The 23,709-nt window shown below is 42.3% G+C and overlaps 1 protein-coding gene and 2 long non-coding RNA genes across 3 annotated transcripts in view; 2 read left to right on the forward strand and 1 right to left on the reverse strand.

Moving 5' to 3' along the window:
- Nucleotides 1-15,334, forward strand: part of LOC130680379 (uncharacterized) — a 425,533-nt gene extending 410,199 nt beyond the window's left edge. The window contains exon 3 of the long non-coding RNA XR_008993368.1: nucleotides 14,962-15,334. This is a non-coding gene — a long non-coding RNA (uncharacterized LOC130680379). The remainder of the gene's footprint in view (nucleotides 1-14,961) is intronic.
- LOC118917129 (uncharacterized) overlaps nucleotides 1-23,709 on the reverse strand; it is a 186,186-nt gene that overhangs the window by 90,247 nt on the left and 72,230 nt on the right. The window lies entirely within an intron of this gene.
- LOC118917128 (protein FAM170A-like) lies at nucleotides 2,185-9,008 on the forward strand. Its single transcript, XM_036894610.2, has 2 exons — nucleotides 2,185-4,054; nucleotides 8,549-9,008. The coding sequence occupies exons 1-2, from the start codon at nucleotides 3,850-3,852 to the stop codon at nucleotides 8,857-8,859; spliced, it is 516 nt and encodes a 171-aa protein (XP_036750505.2). The 5' UTR covers nucleotides 2,185-3,849; the 3' UTR covers nucleotides 8,860-9,008.

Consider the following 23,709-nt stretch of genomic DNA (forward strand, 5'->3'; position numbering starts at 1 on the left):
AGCATACCACCCCACGCTTTATTCTTCCTTCTCAGGATTGCTTATGCTATTTGAGGTCTTTTGTGGTTCCATATGAATTTTTGAATTATTTCCTCTAGTTCATTGAAGAATGCTGTTGGTATGTTGAGCGTAGGGATTGCATTGAATCTGTAGATTGCTTTATGCAGGATGGCCATTTTGACATATTAATTCTTCCTATTCATGAGCACAGGATGTGTTTTCATTTATTGGTATCATGGTTCATAGGTGATATACTTACTAATTTCATAAAATGTTGGCTAATAGTTCTCCAAAACAGCTACATAGGTCAATACTTCATTTTATATCATGAAGGTTCCTTTTTTTACCCATATCCTTACTATCATTTGTATAGGTTGATCTAATTTTTACCAACTTGGTATGTGTAAAACGATCTAATTTCTGGTTTGGGTTTTTCCAATAGCTGACAAGGCTGAGAATATCTTGGGAAATGTGCCTACTGCTTAGTGGCTGCCAAGATTCAGAGCCCACATGGGGGGAACAGCATAAGGCAGGACCTACTGGAGGTAAAGAAGGCTGAAGCTGGCTGGATCATGGCCTCGCTCTAGAGCAAATACATATTGTCCCTCAGGGAGGAGACAGTCCGTGGGAAGTTGGAAGTAGAATGGAGCTAATTGGAGTTCAAACCCTGTACAGAGCCCTTTTGTTTCCAGGAGACTGGGGCCTAGAACAGAAGCTGAGAATGAAGCCTTCATGCTTGACAAGCACAGGATTCATGATGAGGGCCATGGGATGTAAAGCCAGGGGCTTCCTCTTTCCCTGAAGGCTCTGGGGAAGTGACAGGGAAAAAGAGTTGCAAAAGAGACAATGGGTTGTTGAAATACATGAGCCTGTTCTCTACAGTGGGGAAATTTCAATAAATGTTGGGGCTGTTTGGAATCACAAGGTGTTTGCAAACCCACTATACACATACACCTCACACATAACTTATGTATGTACATAAGTTATATGGTACTGCGAAGACAGGACACTTAACCATGTTCTATGGGGCAGGCATGGGTCTAAGCCTGTTCCTCTCAGGTAATGCCTTATCCTCACCCTTGGGGAGATTTAGTAATGTGGTTACCCTAGGTACATATAGTAATTGTCTTTTGTTTAATCCATATCATTAGCTCTCAAGTTTTTATATGAAGTGCAAGATAAAAATCCAAGTTGATGGTAGAGTTTGTGCTGGGTAAAAGGGATCCCCACCCTACCCCCACCCACCCCCGCCGTCAGTGGTCTGCTCTGATGCACGTGTCACAATGCTGTGGAACCCTGTCTCACTGACATCATAATGGCCCTCCTGCTGTACTTAAGCACCGGCCAGGCCAGTGAGTGAGTGAGTGAGTGCGGAGAGAGTTGCTTGTTGTTCTTGAATATACCTACTAGATTCTTGGCTGTCATCACTTTAACCTCCAGCAGCAGAGTTCCAGGGAGGAAGGCACCTGATTTTGGTCGGTCACTCTGTGAAGTGCTGAGCCATGAAGCGTAAACGAAAAAGGAAACATCTTGAAACCACACGTGCCCCCAAAGCTGCCAGGATGTCAGGAGGTTTGTGTCAGTGATACTCTCTGGGCACTGGGGAGCTAGAAACCGTCTTCTAAAGAAAAAAGGAGTGAAGATTCCTACTTATGGGAGAGAAAGGGCAGGAAGGCGGGAGGGAGGAGGAGGTGTGGGTGCACCACTCGTTCTCAGGGACCAGATCATCTGAGGGCCGAGAGGAGGTTCCCGTGACCAGGTCCTTGTCTCTGTGGCTCAGGACCTGTGTTCCCCACATCATGCCGCTCTGGGTTCCTGTATCACAGACGTAGTGATTGATTAGTATAATATTTCTTATAGAATGTATTTCCCTTTATTTCCTTTTTTACAATGTTATAAATTTTCCAATAATACTTTTTTCCAGTTAATGAAGAAAGTGTGGCTCAAAGAGGTAAATGAAAAATTAGGAAAACAGTTTGACTACCTAAAATTGGAGGTGCAGGGATGAGAGAGTAAAGTCATACTGAAAATGAATTGATTTCTTAGATTGTCTCAGACACTGAGACCTTTCTTTCACTGTCTCAGTGTATAGAAAGGTAAATGTGAGGCTCCTTTATGAAATGTAAGAAAAAACCAGCGGGACACACACACACACTTGCACACACATGTACAGACAATACCATTTAACCACGATGGTTGAATTGATAAAGCGACTCTTTCTGGAAAAAGGGGAAACTGAAATAGTTGTAGTGACTGTGAGGTTTTAAAAAGTAAACAAGTCCTATGAGGAAGAGCAGGTGCTCAGTAGAGGGAGGGGACAGATCAGGACCAAAACCGAGGGTCCCAGTGATGGCTCATGAAGAGAACATGACATTTCCAACATTGTTTGGGATTTCAGCACACTCCAGTGGGGCCTAGGAGAGAGGCTAGGGAAGTGAGTCTGTCTTCAAGTCAGCTTCAATACAAACAGTGCATGTTCAGAGATATTTTTTAGTGTAAACTATGACACGTAAGACACATTCACACCAATTCACACCTACACACATATACAGCATAAGTAAGCCAAGGGAAGACACAGAGTAGCTTCTAACATAATGGCTTGCTTAATACATACCAGGTCCAATTATGTGCTTCTCAAAACTCGTTTTATCACTAACGGAGTAGATTCATTAGTTGTACTAGAAGAGGCCTTAATAACTAATACACGAAGGAATCTATTTCTTATGTAACAATTAGTGTATGTGAAGGAATAGGGCAAGTCTCCCTGCTGATAGAAACTTTTTTATAATTAACACTCACTTTCAAATAGACCCCAGGTTATCAACACCCCAGAAAAGGAAAGAACACGGCTGTGCAGAGGAGGATTTCATGCCTGTGCCTGGCTGCCACTCATTTCTCGCTGCAGAAAACTTAGTCACATGGTCAGAACTACATTAGCTCTGGAGGAAGCGTGCTCCCGACCCAGGGCCCAGCCCCCTCTGAAAGCAGTGAAATGAAATCCAGGAAAAGGGCAGGTTGGGAGAAAGGCTTTTCTTCCTTGCAGTCACTGGCAGCTCATGCTCCCCAGCCTGGCACACACACTCCACTGCCCCACCTCTGCTGGAGACAGTCTGAGTCACCGTGGTGTGTGCTGAGAGCGAGAAGGGGCCGAGGAGGAGCCAGGCAGGGAGACAGGGTAACGCGATGGCCCAGGCTCAGAACTGAGTCCCTTCCCTCAGCAGGGCCATAAGTGACCCCTTGCCCAAGAACTGCCTGCGGTATCTGTTTCCAATCCCCAGGCAGAAATGTATTATGTGGGTGTGTCTGCCTCCTTTGAAAGTGGTTTTCAAAAGATCTGAATAGGGAGGCTGAGAGTCTTGGAGAAATACAGAAATACATTCCCAGAAGAGGAGTCTGGGGCAAGTGTGTAAAGTCTTCATTAGTGCATCTCCAGCACCATGGCTGCTGCCCAGGAATTCCCTGCGAAAATGCTGTATCTCGACCCCTTTCTGTATTTATACTGACATCCCTATCTTTCCATTCATCAATACAGATACCAATCTAGACAGGCAGGCAGGCAGGCAGACAGGCAGAAGTCTTTTAAAACTTGTACCCCATGTCCTCTAATTATATAATTTCTCATGAGGAAAAAGGAGCTAATATCCAATTTTAGTCACTAGTTTTTGATATTCTGTATACATCTTTAGAAATATCACATACAAGATACCCAGTATCACTGACATCCACTACACACAATTTTCATAATTGCGGTTTCCTTATATTTTGGAGCAAGTGAAGTTTCAAATGCTTAATTTCATGCGAGGGGTTTCAGTGCCTAACGTGATTGTCCACTCAACATCTCTTTTTTGAATGGATACAGATCCCAGAAAATGCTCCATCTGTTTTTCTTGTATTCATTCCTCAGAATTCGAGAATTCTCAAGAGGATTCTTCTGAGTCTGAGGCACGTGCAGTGGTTCCAGACCGCAGTCAGACACCAGGAGAAGAGTCCTCTGTCTCGGAGTATTTCTCCTGCGTGTCGAGTCCAGGAAAGCTTCCTGCTGCTGCTGAGGACGGTAAGGGAGACACAAAGGCTGGACGGGATGAATAGCTGGTGTGGCTCGGCCCAATCCCTACTTACTTCACTTTCCCTTCAAAAACAGGAAAGGGCTTCAGGGCAGAGGAACTAAGACTGAAGCCTCTGCAGAGGGACAAATTGGGGGTGTGCTTTCAAGGACAGGGCAGTTCCCCATGTGAACACTGGGACACTGTGAGATAACAGTGTGGGAATTCAACTACCTCTTCCCTCAGATCAGCACAAACTCACTCACACACACATCCTATACTCCTTCATACCAGACAGAGCCCCATTATCCGTTCCTGTCACTTTTTCTCTCATGTGCACATGCCTTCATTCCAGATGCGTCCTTCCCATTCTCTTCAAGCGTTACACAGATACACACTTCCACCTTCCCTGCTCACGCAGTCATGCTCAGACTCTGCTGTCTACACACTAACCCATAAATGGTGTGCACCCTGTCACACAGGTAACTTGTTTTACCTCCCTCATTAGAGCTAGCTACATATCTCTGTTCCATTTATAAAGACACACTTTGTGAAATCCAGTCACTCATGATCTATAGATGGAAAAACCAATATTACCACACATTTAAAACTTTCAAGGGAAAACGGTATTATGCTATCCACATAAACAGAGGCTATCTGGGTTCACTGAAGATATTACATAGCAGACTCTTATTGTTTATTTAATGGATGGATAAATACACAAACACCAAGCACGGACCACATCTATCATTTTTATTTAATTTTTCCACAAAAGCAGCTCTACAGCATGAACACAGGACAGGGGCCCCAACCCAAGGCCAGAAAGCAATGGAAAAGCTTCCTGGCCCTGGTAAGAAGGGACCACTGAATGGGATGCAATAGACAGTGGGGATCTAGGCAGAGCCCAGAGATGAGCTGAGTGATTCTGCTCATCAGTCAGCACAAGGCTGCCCAGTACAGAAAGGAACTCAAAATGCTTCTCCATCTTCGTTAATATAATCCCCAGTGGAAGCAGTAAATTCCAAGGGAAAATACTTTGAAGGATTGGAGCGAGCCCAAGGAGACAAGGGGAGGGCAGAGAGTTATTTGAGGAAATGGTGGAAGAGGGCCTAAGGGGATGAGTTGTATCAGAGGAACATGGAAGAACATGTCAGTATGAGCTGGGCAAGGACACGTTATATTACCAGGAAGGTGTGACAGCACTAATAGCCTAAAGCAGGCCCAACACAGTAGGATCCTCAGGTCCTGACCTGGTTCGAGACCCCAGCACAGTAGTATCCTTTCATAGCCGATGTTCTCAAGTTCAACCCTACACAGACCCATCTGCACCCCTGATCATCATCATTCACTTCCTTGTCATCTTCCTCATGCATCTGAGTTCTCTACTCTGTTTTTGTCCCAACCATACAAAAGTGCTGCATTAGTTGTCCCCGTGTTTTAATGTTACGTGAACATGAGTATGCAATACATGCTTTGCGTCGTCTTCTTTTCACTCTCTGTACTTGTGTTTGTAATCAGCATCCATGCTATATGTGACTGTAGTTCCTTCATTCTTGGCACATAAATAGTGTCTTTATTGATTTCACTTTTATGAGCACTTGGGTTACTTTCAATCTGGGGCTACTCTAAAAGGTGATATTCTCAAAATTCTATTACATGTATTTTGCTATATGGACATATTTCTATTTGGTGAATGCCTCAGAGTTAGAGGGCTAGGCTTTAGTGTTCATATTCTACTCAACCCCTTAGAGCTCAATCTTTCAAGATTTTACTTTGTAATGCAATCATTCACATGCTGCTCTACATTTATTGTTGCATGCCCTGTCCTGTGCCCTCATTTACTTTAGACCGTCAAACAGTTCTACATTGAAAACTCATATATTCTTTCTCTTACAGCCATTGATTTTCATATCCTTCTGTGCTTTCACTGTTACCTCACATTTCACAAATACATTAATTACTCGTGTCAAAGAGAATACTCCCAATAATCCTGTTGCACAACTAAGCCACCTAACATGTGAAACACGCACACACATGCATAATCACAGGACACGCAGTCTGCACACATAGATACGTGCTGACCTAAAACACAGACACAAAACACACATACCATTCTCACACATACAGAACTATCCCATGTTCAAATGTGCAAACACCAGATCAGTCACACATTAAAGAATTTATACACACAAAGCACATGACATTCCTCACACCATTCTGCCACAATGTGTGCATGATACACACACCTGACACATTCATTAGAGATGAAGGTCATCTTAATTCACTGAGGAAAAGTGAGCTTGGTCAGCAAAACAAACACACTGACTAATAATAAATAGTTAAATTCTGCAAAGATAAAAATTCACCAATTGTTTCATCTGAGATTGTAGATCTAAGAGGGGGAATGCAAAGGGCACACCCACAAAAAAAATGGTGGAGGAAAGCCAATGGCACCAAAAATCTTAAGCAAGGTGAGTGAGTGAGTGTGAGGAGCCTGGACTACAGAGTCCAGAGAGAAACCCAGAAAGCTGACATAGGCCAATTCTCTGTCCAAGCCAGAGATAACTGTTTAGGACAAACTCAGGATTTCCCTGAGGGACAGTGGGGAGAGTACGTTAGGGAGAAGAGTGTAGGAGGGAACAGAATGGAACCAGCCGCCTCCATTACTTTCGCTCCATTTTCCAGGAGTCTCAAAGCTCCACGCATGGGGTGCACCGCCTGGGTACTCTTTGCAGTACCCAGCTGGGGGTCCTGAAGTAAATGACGGACCCTCTGAATCAGAACGCTATGCCTCTGGCTCCTCTCTTGACTCGGCCTCTTGTGCTCCTCAGTAGAGAGAAAAAGCTGCTGAAGTCTAGGCATACCAGGGCAGTGGGAGTCTGCACAGACCTGTAGAGATCGAGCTCAGTGTCTCTGCTCAGTCAGAGAGAAAGGTCTACTTTGGGCCCAGTCGCAGTCTCCTCCTCTCCAATTTGGGAGCCTAGGGCTCTGGTTCCATGCCATCAACACGAACTCATTTCAAATACTCCCTTAATTTAATCACATCTGCAGAGTCCCATTGGCCTCCTAAGGTTAACATTCATCGGTTCTGGGGAATAGGATATGGCATCTTTCAATGCTGGGGGACCTTACCCAGATTATGACAACTAAAACAAAATGTGTTTAACCCAATGACATATGTAGTCAGGTAAACAAGTATTAAAGTATTTTATCTAATCAGTACTCTGTGGCAGCACAGGTCCAAGACAGAGGGCAAGAATTTCCACACAGACAACATGTGTGTTTTATACCCTCCCTAGCCATTAAAACTTGGGCAAAATCAGAAACTGTTAAATACTTGTATTTTGGAGCTCTGGCCAGAAAAGAGACTGCAGTCTCCATGCATGTAGGACACAGAGTGAGCAATCAAAATGTATGTAATCGATGAAAGACTGGCTGTACCTCAACAGCGGGTTCACAGTGGGGGCGTGAGGGGGTGTATATCAGGGTCGTGGCTGACTGGAGATAGAAACTGCTACAAACCCCTGCCCAGACGTGAGAGAACACAGAAAGATAACAAGCTTTCTTTCTGCTCTCGGAGATATGCAGCGCATGTACATAAGGCACAACCTTGAGACTCAAGGGAAATCTCAACAAGGACAAGTGCCCAAAAGTGCAATGTATCAGATGGGGCTGTGTTTGAAAAAGTAGAAAAACTGGCAAAATGACAGAGAAATTGAGAAGGTGTAAAATTCAAGATAGGCGATGAGCATGATAAGTACGGATGAACTACCGAGTCCGAGCCCTGTGTGGGCAGGGGACATGGAGGAGGGTGGCACACTGAGTAGGCCGCTGACAGCTGTGCCATTTAAGGGTACGTAAACTCTAGAGAGCAGGGCAGGGGCCAGCGCTGGGAGGGGTAGTCTGGAGCCAACCGTGGAGGCCCTCCTGGAGTCCCCTACTCCAGCTCAGGACTCAGCAGTTCCCCCCAAGCCCTGGCCCTGCACAGCTCTGGCAACAGAGGCCCCCATCAGGTTCCCCAGAGCAGACACCTGCGAGAGGAGACCGGGGACAAGAGGTGGGCAGGAGGGCTCTCCTGTCCCTTCCGACTCTCCCCGGGGGCAGGAGATGGGCACTTTTGTTTGATGGTCCCCAGCTGACAGACGGAAGCACTGAACCCGTGTATACATACTCCAAGTATATTCATCCAGTAAGTAGAGTAATATCATCAAATAATACAGGCAACTTACTATGTACTAGGCGAGAACCTGAGCCTCTGATATACTGCAGTATACATCTTTAGAAATACCACACACAAGATGCCCAATGTCACTGACATCTACTACACACAATTTTCCTAATTGTTTCCTTATATTTTGGAGCAAGTGAAGTTTCAAATGCTTAATTTCATGGGGGTGGGGGGCGGGTTTCAATGCCTAACCTGGTAATCAACTTAACATGTCTTTTTTGAATGGATAGAAATCCCAGAAAATGCCACATCTGTTTTTTTGTATTCCATTCCTCAGAATTCCAGAAATCTCAAGAGGATTCTCCTCAGCCGGAGGCACGTGTGGTGGTCCCAGACCACAGTCAGACACCAGGAGAAGAGCCCTCTGTCTCGGAGTATTTCTCCTGCGTGTCGAGTCCAGGAAAGCTTCCTGCTGCTGCTGAGGACGGTAAGGGAGACACAAAGGCTGGACGGGATGAACAGCTGCGGTGGCTCGGCCCAATCCCTACTTACTTCACTTTCCCTTCAAAAACAGGAAAGGGCTTCAGGGCAGAGGAACTAAGACTGAAGCCTCTGCAGAGGGACAAATTGGGGGTGTGCTTTCAATGATAGGGCGGTACCCCATGTGAATACTGGGACAGCTGTGAGATGGTGGGCTGTGCTGATAACAGTGTGGGAATTCAATTACCTCTTCCCTCAGATCAACAGAAACTCACTCACACACACACTCTATATTCTTTCATACCAGATAGAGCCCCACTTCCTTTCACTTTTTCTCTCATACACACATCCCTTCATTCCAGATGCGTCCTTCCCATTCTCTACAAGCGTTACACAGATACACACTTCCACCTTCCCTCCTCACACAATCATTCTCAGACTCTGCTGTCTACACACTAACCTGTAAATAATGTACACCCTCTCACACAGGTAACTTGTTCCAGCTCCCCCATTAGAGCCAGCCTAAGCACTCAAACACTCACAGGCCCTGAAATGAATGCGTTGTCATATACAGGCTTTCTATTCTGCATACCACTTCACCCCCAAAACTTTCAGGCCAAAGCCTTCAGCCCCTCAGAGAGCTGCACTTCTGGGAAGCTCAAGCACACTTCCTCCAACAAACTCCATCTTTAACTGTTTCACAGTAAGAACACGTACCACCCCTGTCCACATGTATTGTCACACCACAAACACAGGTACACCGTCATTCACCACCCCCTTACCAATGTCAGAAGCACTCAACAGCTGTGTCCCAGAACACACACAGACTTTTACACCCTCAATCCCACATAATCACACCACACACATACCTCAGATAAAATGTATGTCACACGGCATTCTGTGATTTCACATATGTGTGTACTTCCAGGCCATGTGCCCACATAGGAATATTCTCTTGACCATCTCAACTCCTACAGACTTGACACACTTATTCTAGTTTTCTCATGTCTGAAATTTCCTTTCCCAGGAGGAGGAGGAGGAATCCCTCAGTGGCATCAGGATATTCGTCGTACTGAGCCTCATGAGGTGACTCAACCCCAGGTCTTGGAGGAACAGGAAGCTCCCTCCCTGTCTACCGAAGACTCCTTTCCACCATACCTGGGAAGGGCACGCGTCAAGAAGATATACTACAGGCGTGTCCAGATGAAAAGAGGTGTGGCCGTGTTATGGGATGAGGTGGAAGTCTATGAGCCCGCCTCAAAGAAGACCAAAAGACAATTTGCTATTTTTGAAGAGGCTGAAAAAAAGGGTGAAGAGGCCTCAGACATATGGAGTGGCTTGTCTACACAGGAACTCCTGACTGTCAGCGATGACAGTGAAGACCCACAGGAGAGGGAGCAGGCTGGCAGTGCGGTGCAGCCTCCAGCCCAGGAGGAGACAGAGCAGGCTGGCAGTGCGGTGGAGCCTCCAGCCCAGGAGGAGACGGAGCAGGCTGGCACTGCAGTGGAGCCTCCAGCCCAGGAGGAGAGCCCCAGGGCCGAGACGCCTGAGTGGCTGGTGGCCCTGGACAGCGGCTTCAGGTGCCTGGGCTGCTGCCGCATTTTCCCCAGCTTGGAGGTCCTGCAGGACCACGTGGACAATGCGGTCCGTGAGGGCTTCAGCTGCCATGTTTTCCAGCATGCCTTGGCTTGGCTGAATAAGAATAAGAAAGAAGAGGACAAGGAGGAGGAGAAGGAGGAGGAGGAGGAGGACCAACGCAAGACCATTTATACACCAAAGAACACTTTGGCAGGAAGATATCCTCCTGCGAGTATGTAGATTTTTTCAGGCCCTAGGAAAGTGGAAGTGAAGTATTCCAGACTCTACTGAGGGCCTTTATCTCTTAGCAGCCATGATACCCACTTTGTTTAAATGTATCCACCACCTTCCCTACCACCACACAGGAACAGGAGCGGAGCGCCCCTTTTAATAGTTTCCACTGCTCTCCTGAAGACGAGGGACAAAAGGCAGATCACACCATGCAGAAGACCAAGGCGTCCTCATGCAAACCAAAGAACAAGGAACACCAGTCTAGCATCTCTACCAGTACGGCTGAGAACAGGAAACTGGCTGGAAGTGGAAACTATTAAAAGGGGCCAGCTGCAGAAGAGGTGAGGGTCCCAGGGGTAAGAGCACATCTCAAGGATACTTGGGATTCAGTATCAAAGGCCAAGGGAGTCACAAGGCTCAGGACAAGGCAGAGCTAGGCCTTCTGTCCTTGAGAGTCGGTTGTACCCTTTTCCTGGGTGTGAGTGGGATCTCAAACTCCATTATGTGATTCCGATACCTGAGAGGAGACTGCGTAGCAGTTGCAACCACTTGAGAGAAACAAACCATGCAATCCTTTCTTTCCCCCTAGGAAAAATATCCCTAGGTATATACCAAGATGTAGTAGTTCTGGCCACTTCCTTAAAGTCTCAAGTGTAACTGGGGAAGGAGGGAGAAAAAGGCGATGCTTTTGCCGTGGACCATTTCTCAGTTTAACATGTTGCTTCCTGTAGGGACACCCGTGTGCTCTTATGATGGTTCACAGCCCTCACATTTTCTTCTTACTATTACAGCACCAAGTGTCTTGTTCTCTCAGCAGCCAGTGGAGGAGTTAAACATAGACAAGCTGAAGAGACATTGTAAAGCCAATAAAGAGAGTGTGTCTTTTTAGTTAGCGGGACAAACGAAGGGCTGCTTCTCCACGTTCCAAAAGTCACAGTTAGAATGGAACCTGGAAAGGGTCCTCAGCTTTCTAAATCATTCAGGAAATCCTGAGAGTGGCTGAACACTTGTCACTGAAATAAGAGCTGCCTTTCTCATTGAATGGATCCCCTTCTCTGTTTTGGTTCCTTCAGAGCAATGTAGACCTACTGGCCTGAAGATTTCAAATGAAGGCGTCCGACACAGACCTGCAATCTGACAAGAGCGCTGCACTTCTCGTGAGCACCAGAGCAACAGGCAGCGCTGGCCTGGCCTGGCCCGAGCCTCTGGAGCTGTTTCCTGTTGTCCCGGGAACATGTAGTGGCCGGCTCTGGAGAAGATAGCCACACACAGCCAGGCGGAGCCCACAGAATGCTGGGAGTGCTACACATGCAGGAGACCTGTGGAAAGAAGTTCCTGCTCCTGTTCGTCCCTGTCAGGGAGGCAGGGGCCACTGCTGAGTTCTACTTCTGTGTTCTCAAGTCTCTTCATACATATCTGTGTTGGGCCAACCTGTGCTAATTTCTTATCTTTTGTCTGCAACTCAAATTAAGGTCCATGAGCCACTACTACTGGACTTATTTTCAACTCCTCTCTTTTGAAGGACTTGGCTGTTTCAGCTGTCACTTTAACTAAGCATCCCTACTAACCCTTCAATAAATCTTTGTTTCATCTCAATTAGCCTGAGTCATTTACTGTTGTTTGTAATCTAACATATCTTAATGGATATGCAAATTAGCTTTAGCATAACTTCTTCCTTTTTGATCACTGAAATGGTATAGCCTAGGAAGGAGTAGCACACAATATTCCTCTGAGTTTATACTGAAGCAATAAGGGACATATACTTATACTCAGTATGTATACTATGTTCTTGATTAATTAGGAAGCTGTGTTGAGAAGGTTTACATATGTATACAAATAATTAGACTTCAGTAGAGAAGACCCAGGCTTAAATTCTTTACCAACTCTTAGCAGCTTTGCACACATTGGGTCAGTGCCCTCATCTTCAAAGAGGAGAGCGTGTTACCTAAAATAACAGGGATTGTGAAGGTAACAGACACTGTCTGGCATAAATGAAGGCTCAAAATAATTTCTCATTCATTTTTGAGATTTGTTTTCCTTACCTCCGATAATGAGCAGTTTGATTATGTGTCTGGGTAAGGTTTTTAACTTTTTTAGTTTCTATTATTAAGATTTGCTGAGCTTTAAAAAAAAAGCAAACTTTTAAATGTTGATATAAACTCACAAGAGGTTGCAAAAGCAGTCCACTGGTCCCACGTACCCATCATGCAGCCGCCCCCAACATGATCACAGTACATTATCCAAACAAGGAAATTGATTGGAACAATACCATAAGCCAGACTACAGACCTTCCTCACATTGCACTACGTTAGCAGGTGTCATTCTTATGTTTTCAAGTATAATTCTATGGCATTTTCTCCTTTGTGTAGATTTATATGCCCATCACTGCAATCAAGGTACAGAGATGTTCTGTTTCCTCAAAGCAAACCCCTTGTGTGGCTCTTGCTAGTCAGTCCCATCTATCCTTCCTTTCCCTAACTCCTGGTGACCACTCTCCATCTCTCTCTACTTTCTTTTCATGTCAAGAACTTAATATAAATGGAATAATTTAGTATGTAAACTTTTGAGTTTACATTTTTTATTTCAAACATAATTCCCTTAAAACCCAGCCAAGTCATTGCATATATTAATAGTCTATTACTTTTATTGCTGAGTATTCCATTTCGTGATGTAGAACAGTTCAGGGTATCACATATTCACAAGGACATTATGCTGTTTCACATTACTGGTGATTATAGGTTAAGTTTCTATGACATTAGTGTCAAGGTTTTTGAGATAAATTGTTTTCATCTTTCTCATATAAATGCCTAAGAGTTTGGTCATATGATAAGAGTATACCTTCTTTAAAAACTGCTCACCAGTTTCCATAGAGGCCTTACCATTTTTGTATTCCCACTGATCTATGAGTAATTCTGTTTCCCTGCATCCTCACCAGTATTTGATAGTGTTAAGTATTTTTAAGCCACTTTAACAGACACACAGTAGTATCTTGTGCTTTTAACTTTCATTTCCCTAATGATAAGGGTTGCTAAACATCTTTTCCTGTACTTATCATTTGCATATTTCTTTTGTGAGTTGTCTGTGTAAGCTTTTTGCCCATCTTTTAGTTGGGTTATTATTGAGAAAGTCCTTTATATATTCTGGATATTATATATATGTATTGAGTTCCACAACTTGGGGTGAGGGGAGGAAATTTATGCATCTCATACTGTTTTACATGTTCTAAAAAATATATACGACTTTTGCAACTTAAAAATAACATTAGTTAAAGGTAATAAACATTTTATTTTTTAAAAGATTACATAGGCGGAGCCAAGATGGCGGCGTGAGTAGAGCAGCGGAAATCTCCTCCCAAAACCACATTTATCTATGAAAATAAAACAAAGACAACTCTTCCTAGAATAAAGACCAGAGGACACAGGACAATATCCAGACCACATCCACACCTGCGACAACCCAGCGCCTCGGGAAGGCGGTAAGATACAAGCCCCGGCCCCACGGGACCCGAGCGCCCCTCCCCCCAGCTCCCGGCGGGAGAACAGCAGGCAGAGCGGGAGGGAGACGGAGCCCAGGGCTACCGAACACCCAGCCCCAGCCATCCGGACCAGAGCAAAGAAACAGTGCGTGCGTGGGGCACTGGATACTAGGGAAACAGGGCAGCAAGAACAGTGAGCGGGTGCCTGAGGCCGGCGCCTGAGGACATAAGAAAAGCGAGCGACCGTTTTTGTTGTTGTTGTTGTTGTTTTGTTTTGGTGAGCACTTTTTGGAAGTCTTAAAGGGATAGGGACCACAATACTAGGGAAACAGGGCAGCAAGACTGGTGAACAGATGCCTGAGGATGGTGCCGGAGAATAAAGAAAAACGAGTGGCCACCTTTTTTTTTTTTTTTAATTAAAAATTTTTTTGTTGTTGTTGTTCTTTTTTTTTTTCTGTGTGGTCGTTATTTTGTATTGCCGGGTGATTATTGGAAGTCTTAAAGGGGCAGGACGGGACACTTAATCCAGAGGTAAGGAATCCGGGGATCTCTGGGCACCCTAATCCCCTGGGCTGCAGGGAGCACGGAGGCCCCTCACGGAGATAGACAGTCTCCCAGCCATTCCCCCTCCAACGAGGCTCCACCATGTTGGAGCAGCGGCCCGAGCCAGGCCACACCCACAGCAAAAGCAGAGACAAACTCCATAGCAGCCGAGCAGGAAGCAGAAGCCCTATCTGCGTGCAGCTGCCCAGCACAAGCCACTAGAGGTCGCTGTTCTCCCAGGAGAGGAGGGCCACAAACCAACAAGAAGGGAAGTTCTTCCAGCCGTCACTCGTCCCAGCTCTGCAGACTATTCCTATCACCATGAAAAGGCAAAATTACAGGCAAACCAAGATAAGATAACAGAGACTCCAGAGAAGGAGACAGACCTAACCAGTCTTTCTGACAAAGAATTCAAAATAAAAATCATAAACATGCTGACAGAGATGCAGAGAAATACGCAAGAGAAATGGGATGAAGTCCGGAGGGAGATCACAGATGCCAGAAAGGAGATCGCAGAAATGAAACAAACTCTGGAAGGGTTTATAAGCAGAATGGATAGGATGCAAGAGGCCATTGATGGAATTGAAACCAGAGAACAGGAACGCATAGAAGCTGACATAGAGAGAGATAAAAGGACCTCCAGGAATGAAACAATATTAAGAGAACTGTGTGACTAATCCAAAAGGAAAAATATCCGTATTATAGGGGTACCAAAAGAAGAAGAGAGAGGAAAAGGGATGGAAAGTATCTTAGAAGAAATAATTGCTGAAAACTTCACCAAACTGGGGGAGGAAATAATCGAACAGACCACGGAAATACACAGAACCCCCAACAGAAAGGATGCAAGGAGGACAACAGTAAGACGCATAATAATTAAAATGGCAAAGATCAAGGACAAGGAAAGAGGTTCAAAGGCAGCTAGAGAGAAAAAGGTCACCTATAAAGGAAAACCCATCAGGCTAACATCAGACTTCTCTACAGAAACCCTACAGGCCAGAAGAGAATGGCATGATATATTTAATGCAATGAAACAGAAGGGTCTTGAACAAAGGATACTGTATCCAGCATGACTATCATTCAAATATGAGAGTGGGATTAAACAATTCCCAGACAAGTAAAAGCTGTGGGAATTTGCTTCCCACAAACCACCTCTACAGGACATCTTACAGGGACTGCTCTAGATGGGAGCACTCCTAGAAAGAGCACAGCACAAAACACCCAACATATGAAGAATTGAGGAGGAGGAACAAGAAGGGAGAGAAGAAAAGACTCTCCAGACAGTGTAAATAACAGCTCAATAAGCCAGCTAAGTTAGGCAGTAAGATACTAAAGAGGCTAACCTTGAACCTTTGGTAACCACGAATTTAAAGCCCACAATGGCAATAAGTACATATCTTTCAATAGTCACCCTAAATGTAAATGGACTGAATGCACCAATGAAAAGGCAGAGAGTAATAGACTGGATCAAAAAGCAAGACCCATCCATATGCTGCTTACAAGAAACTCACCTCAAACACAAAGACATGTACAGACTAAAAGTCAAAGGATGGAAAAACATATTTCAGGCAAACAACAGCGAGAAGAAAGCAGGGGTTGCAGTACTAATATCAGAAAAAATAGACTTCAAAACAAAGAAAGTAACAAGAGATAAAGAAAGACACTACATAATGATAAAGGGCTCAGTCAAACAAGAGGATATATCCATTCTAAATATATATGCACCCAACACAGGAGCACCAGCATATGTGAAACAAATACTAACAGAACTAAAGGGGGAAATAGACTGCAATGCATTCATTCTAGGAGACTTCAACACACCACTCACCCCAAAGGATAGATCCACTGGGCAGAAAATAAATAAGGACACAGAAGCACGGAACAACACAGTAGAGCAGATGGACCTAATAGACATCTATAGAACTCTACATCCAAAAGAAACAGGATATACATTCCTCTCAAGTGTACATGGAACATTCTCCAGAATAGACCACATACTAGCTCACAAAAAGAACCTCAGCAAAATCCAAAATACTGAAAGTCTACCAACCAACTTTTCAGACCACAAAGGTATAAAACTAGAAATAAATTCTACAAAGAAAACAAAAAGGCTCACAAACACATGGAGGCTATACAACATGCTCCTAAATAATCAATGGATCAACAGACAAATTAACATAGAGATCAAGGAATATATAGAAACAAATGACAACAATAACACAAAGCCCCAACTTCTGTGGGACGCAGCGAAAGCAGTCTTAAGAGGAAAGTATATAGCAATCCAGGCACACTTGAAGAAGCAAGAACAATCCCAAATGAATAGTCTAACATCACAACTATCAAAACTGGAAAAAGAAGAACAAATGAGGCCTAAAGTCAGCAGAAAGAGGGACATAATAAAGATCAGAGAATAAACAAAATTGAGAAGAATAAAAAAATAGCAAAAATCAATGAAACCAAGAGCTGGTTCTTTGAGAAAATAAACAAAATAGATAAGCCTCTATCCAAACTTATTAAGAGAAAAAGAGAATCAACACAAATCAACAGAATCACAAATGAGAACGGAAAAATCACGACAGACTCCACAGAAATACAAAGAATTATTAAAGACTACTATGAAAACCTATATGCCAACAAGCTGGAAAACCTAGAAGAAATGGACAACTTCCTAGAAAAATACAGCCTTCCAAGACTGACCAATTAAGAAACAGAAAAGTTAAACATACCAATTACGAGCAAAGAAATTGAAACGGTAATCAAAAAACTACCAAAGAACAAAACACCCGGGACGGTCGGATTTACCTCGGAATTTTATCAGACACACAGAGAAGACATAATACCCATTCTCCTTAAAGTTTTCCAAAAAATAGGAGAGGAGGGAATACTCCCAAACTCATTCTATGAAGCCAACATCACCCTAATACCAAAACCAGGCAAAGACCTCGCCAAAAAAGAAAATTACAGACCAATATCACTGATGAATGTACATGCAAAAATACTCAATAAAATATTAGTAAACCGAATACAAAAGTATATCAAAAGGATCATAGACCATGACCAAGTGGGATTCATCCCAGGGATGCAAGGATGGTACAACAATCGAAAATCCATCAACATCGTCCACCACATCAACAAAAAGAAAGACAAAAACCACATGATCATCTCCATAGATGCTGAAAAAGCATTTGACAAAGTTCAACACCCATTCATGATAAAAGCTCTCTGCAAAATGGGAATAGAGGGCAATTACCTCAACATAAAAAAGGCCCTATATCATAAACCAACAGGCAATATTATACTGAACAGCAAAAAGCTGAAAGCTTTTCCTCTGAGATCGGGAACTAGACAGGGATGCCCACTCTCCCCACTGCTATTTGACATAGTACTGGAGGTCCTAGCAACAGCAATCAGACAAAACAAAGAAATACAAGGAATCCAGATTGGTAAAGAAGTTAAACTGTCACTATTTGCAGATGACATGATATCGTACATAAAAACCCCTAAAGACTCCACCCCAAAACTACTAGAACTGATATCGGAGTACAGCAAAGTTGCAGGATACAAAATTAACACACAGAAATCTGTAGCTTTCCTATACACTAACAATGAACCAACAGAAAGAGAAATCAGGAAAACAATTCCATTCACAATTGCATCAAAAAGAATAAAATACCTAGGAATAAATCTAACCAAAGAAGTGAATGACCTATACTCTGAAAACTACAAGTCACTCTTAAGAGAAATTAAAGGAGACACTAACAGATGGAAACTCATCCCATCCTCGTGGCTAGGAAGAATTAATATCGTCACAATAGCCATCCTGCCCAAAGCAATATACAGATTTGATGCAATCCCTATCAAATTACCAGCAACATTCTTCAATGAACTGGAACAAATAATTCAAAAATTCATATGGAAACACCAAAGACCCCGAATAGCCAAAGCAATCCTGAGAAAGAAGAATAAAGTAGGGGGGATCTCACTCCCCAATTTCAAGCTCTACTATAAAGCCATAGTAATCAAGACAATTTGGTACTGGCACAAGAACAGAGCCACAGACCAGTGGAATAGACTAGAGACTCCAGACATTAACCCAAACATATATGGTCAATTAATATTTGACAAAGGAGCCATGGACATACAATGGCGAAATGACAGTCTCTTCAACAGATGGTGCTGGCAAAACTGGACAGCTACATGTAGGAGAATGAAACTGGACCATTGTCTAACCCCATATACAAAAGTAAACTCAAAATGGATCAAAGACCTGAATGTAAGCCATTAAATCATTAAACTCGTGGAAGAAAACATAGGCAAAAACCTCATAGACATAAACATGAGCGACCTCTTCTTGAACATATCTCCCCAGGCAAGGAAAACAACAGCAAAAATGAACAAGTGTGACTATATTAAGCTGAAAAGCTTCTGTACAGCAAAAGACACCATCAATAGAACAAAAAGGATCCCTACAGTATGGGAAAATATATTTCTAAATGACAGATCCGATAAAGGCTTGATGTCCAAAATATATAAAGAGCTCACACGCCTCAACAAACAAAAATCAAATAATCCAATTAAAAAATGGTCAGAGGAACTGAACAGTTCTCCAAAAAAGAAATACAGATGGCCAACAGACACATGAAAAGATGCTCCACATCACAAATTATCAGAAAAATGCAAATTAAAACTACAATGAGGGGAGCAGCAGAGGTGAGGCTTAGAACCTCCCCCCTCATGTTCTGAGAGAAATCTTCTGCATACGTGGATGTTTATTGCCCTTGTCTAGCTTGGATTAACACATAGTCTACAGGCACACACCTGATCATCTACATTTGCTCTCTTACAACACTAAACTCTGTTTTCTACCATTATCTCGTATCTACCTACCACTTCAGCATTTTACTAAAAATAATAATAATAGAGAAATGTGGTATCCACATATAAATCAAGTTTAAAAATCAAATGAATATTCATATTTGAACTGACTGTGTATAATTCATAATGCATGAACAAAACCGAAAGCTTCTGTGATGACTGCCCTTGCACTGTTCACCATGTAACTTATTCACTATGTAAGAATTTGTACTCCATGTGAGAATTTGTTCGTTATGCATCAGAAGATTGGAGACTGACGAAAATTAGGCTTGGGGTGGATTAATGATTGTGCATTGAGTATTGACCCCCCTATACAGAAATTTATTGTTGTTAACAACTATTTGATCAATAAATATGAGATGCCCTCACAAAAAAAAAAAAATATATATATATATATATATATATATATATATATATATATATATATATATATATATATCACACTTCCAATTGTAAAATAAATAAGTAACCAGGATGTAATGTATAGCATAAGGAATATAGTCAAAATATTGTAACAACTTGGTATGGTGATAGCTGGTACCTAGAATTATCATGTATATAAATGTTGAATCACTGTGTTGTACACCTGAAACTAATGTAATGTAATACTGTTGTCAACTACCCTTCAATAAAAAAAATAAATAAATAAATAAATAAATAAAACTACAATGAGGTATCACCTCATACCAGTAAGGATGGCTGCCATCCAAAAGACAAACAACAACAAATGTTTGAAAGGCTGTGGAGAAAGGGGAACCCTCCTACACTGCTGGTGGGAATGTAAAATAGTTCAACCATTGTGGAAAGCAGTATGGAGGTTCATCAAAATGCTCAAAACAGACTTACCATTTGACCCAGGAATTCCACTCCTAGGAATTTACCCTAAGAACGCAGCAGTCAAGTTTGAGAAAGACCAATGCACCCCTATGTTTATGGGAGCACTATTTACAATAGCCAAGAATTGGAAACAACCTAAATGTCCATCAGTAGATGAATGGATAAAGAAGATGTGGTACATATACACAATGGAATACTACTCAGCCATAAGAAAAGGGCAAATCCTACCATTTGCAGCAACATGGATGGAGCTGGAGGGTTTATGCTCAGTGAAATAAGCCAAGTGGAGAAAGAGAAATACCAAATGATTTCACTCATCTGTGGAGTATAAGAACAAAGGAAAAACTGAAGGAACAAAACAGCAGCGGAATCACAGAACCCAAGAATGGACTAACAGGTACCAAAGGGAAAGGGACTGGGGAGGATGGGTGGGTATGGAGGGATAAGGGGGGGGGAGGAAGGGGGGTATTAAGATCAGCATGCATAGGGGGGGTGGGAGAAAAGGGAGGGCTCTACAACACAGAGAAGACAAGTAGTGATTCTACAACATTTAGCTATGCTGATGGACAGTGACTGTAAAGGGGTTTATATCGGGGACCTGGTATAGGGGAGAGCCTAGTAAACATAATATTCTTCATGTAAGTGTAGATTAAAGATAACAAAAAAAAAAGAAAGAAAGAAAGAAAAGGGGGATTACTCCATGATAGGATAAAACTAACTGTAAATCAACGATTAATGCATGCTTTAAATATCCTTAACTTTGATCACTTAAAGGGTGTCAGATGATCGGCTATGGAGGTACACTTTTCTGATAATATTCCTTTCTCTTAAAAAAAAAAAGCAGTTCCTGTGTGGTGACCTCCAATGAGTTCCACACAATGGTATAAAGGGCAGATCAAAGTGTGGGCAAAGGGTCTGTTTGTGTTTATACAGAGGATCAAAGCCTAATTTGGCTACCCAGAAAATGAACTAAGATACAATATGAAGAAGAACTTCGAACATCAGCACTCTCGGGAAGACTCATGCCAGAAGATGATCATCAAAAAACCTTAACAAAGATCCAGGCGATGCTGCAGTTGTAGCTGCATTCATCCCACCAGTTCCTGGACTTGCCATTGGAATGAAGAAGGAGATATCTAAGCTGGCCTGTGCATACAGTAAAACAACAAATTTTACTGGATCTACACTGTTGGAACTCAACCAAGAATTAGGAGAAGTGCAAGTTGTAGCACTCCAAAATCTTACAACTACAGACTATCTACTGTTAAAAGAACATATGGGATGTGAACAGTTCCCAGGAATGGGTTGTTTTAATTTGTCTGATTTCTCTCAGACTGTTCAAGTACAGTTGGACAATATCCATCATATCATAGACAAATTTCCACAAATGCCTAGGGTGACTAACTGGTTTTCTTGGCCTCACTGGAGATGGCTGGTAATTACAGATCTGCTTTGGTTATGTAACTATATTCCTATTATGTTAATGTGTGTGCGCAATTTTAGTAGTAGCTTAAAACCTATACATGTTGAAGTTACTCTACAAGAAGATATGTCAAAGAAATAATCAATCTTCCCATGTTTTCTTCCGCCTGCTACTTCTATAGCTTTTCTTCTTCCTTCCTAATTACACCCCTTAAATAGAATTCGTGCCTCATATCAAATTCACCGAGTATCATAATTCCTCCAAGTGCTAAAGATACCTCAAGACAAATGCTGGGCGTAGAAGCCACAGGGCATAAATCTGCAAAGAAGTAAAAAGCTAACCTTTTCAAACAATATGGCTTCTCTCTCACTTACCAACTTTACATCTCCCTGTATGGCCCCGGAAGATGACTGGTTAGCCAGAGACGGGTAAGATTCCTCAAGGGAGGAACGACCTAAGACAGGCACAGTTGCAGGGGGGCCATCAGGTGAGAAATTGGGGATCAGCAGAGGTGAGGCTTAGAACCTCTCCACCCGTTTTGAGATAAATCTTCTGCATCCGTGGATGTTTTATTGCCCTTGTCTAGCTTGGATTAACACATAGTCTACAGGCACACACCTGATCATCTACATTTGCTCTCTTTCAACACTAAACTAAGTTTTCTACCTTTATTTTACATCTACCTACCACTTCAGCATTTTATTAAAAAAATAATAATAATAATAATAAAGGGAGAAATGTGGGATCCACATATAAATCAAGTATAAAAATCAAACAAATATTCATATTTGACCTGATTGTTTATAGTTCATAATGCATGATCAAAACCCAAAGTTTCTGTGATGACTGCCCTTGCACTGTTCACCGTGTAAGAACTTATTCACTATGTAAGAATTTGTTCACCATGTAAGAACTTGTTCATTATACTTTAGAAGATTGGAGACTGTTGAGAATTAGGCTTGGGATTGATTAATGATTGTGCATTGAGTCCCCTATACAGATTTTTATTGTTGTTAACAACCATTTGATCAATAAATATAAGATATGCCCTCTCAAAAAAAAACCTGCTCGCAGAGCAAATTTCTTTTGATTCCTTAAAACTTCAAAATCCTAAAAAAAAAAAAAGATTATAGCAAAATTATGTATGCTAGATCAAATTTATTGCTTGACGATTACTGCATACAACACTTAACAAGGTAGACTGTACTAAAAGCTCCAATTTATAAGGGAGTTAAGAAAGAGTATGACAGTTTAACCATCCTAAGTCACACAGTTTGTATGTGGTTTCAGTAGTAGCCTTTCTCAGTTTATTTGCATAACTGAGATACAGGAAATTTTCTTAGAAGTAGAATAGCTGTGTCCAAAGTTTACAGAGTTATTGGCAAATTGCCCTCTACAATTATTATTTCCTTTTATACACCCACCACCAAGGACTGCTTGCCCATTTTCTTACCAACATGGATTATCAGTCTTTAATTTACTAAACTCAAAGGTGAAAAAAATACTTTATTCCTCAAAGTTTCATTGCATTTATCTTAGGTTGAATATTCTTTCAGATGTGTGTTGTCCATTTAGAATTTATTGCTAAAGACCAATTTCAAGGGAAGAAACACAAAATATCAAAGACACAAATTTTTTCCCTCCAATCCTGGAAGGATGTCTTCATCCATGAGATTGTATCTTTGATGACTGAACAGGGTAAAATATCATGATTGACCCTATTAACTGTACTGCTGAAACTTACATCTAAATATTTCAGTGATTATTATTGACTGGGAATAGTTGTGAGTTGAAGGAAAAATAACCTCGAGACAACATGAATATTCTAATCCAAAGTTATAGATCTTACTTCTGAAAAGAAGCCAACAATGAGAGACTGTCTTGTAACTCCCTTTTTATTTTTCTCTAAATGTTCTGAAATGCTGTCTTGTGTTCCATCTCTGCTTCTGAGGAGCAGTATCACCATGGGCTCATTGCTTAACCTCTTAAGGCCTGATCTTCTAATATGCAAAATAGGAATAATGATAGTTCCTATCTCAGAGGACTGGAATAACAGAGG

The sequence above is a fragment of the Manis pentadactyla genome, chromosome 13, assembly GCF_030020395.1.
Source record: "Manis pentadactyla isolate mManPen7 chromosome 13, mManPen7.hap1, whole genome shotgun sequence".
NCBI classification, from domain to species: domain Eukaryota; kingdom Metazoa; phylum Chordata; class Mammalia; order Pholidota; family Manidae; genus Manis; species Manis pentadactyla.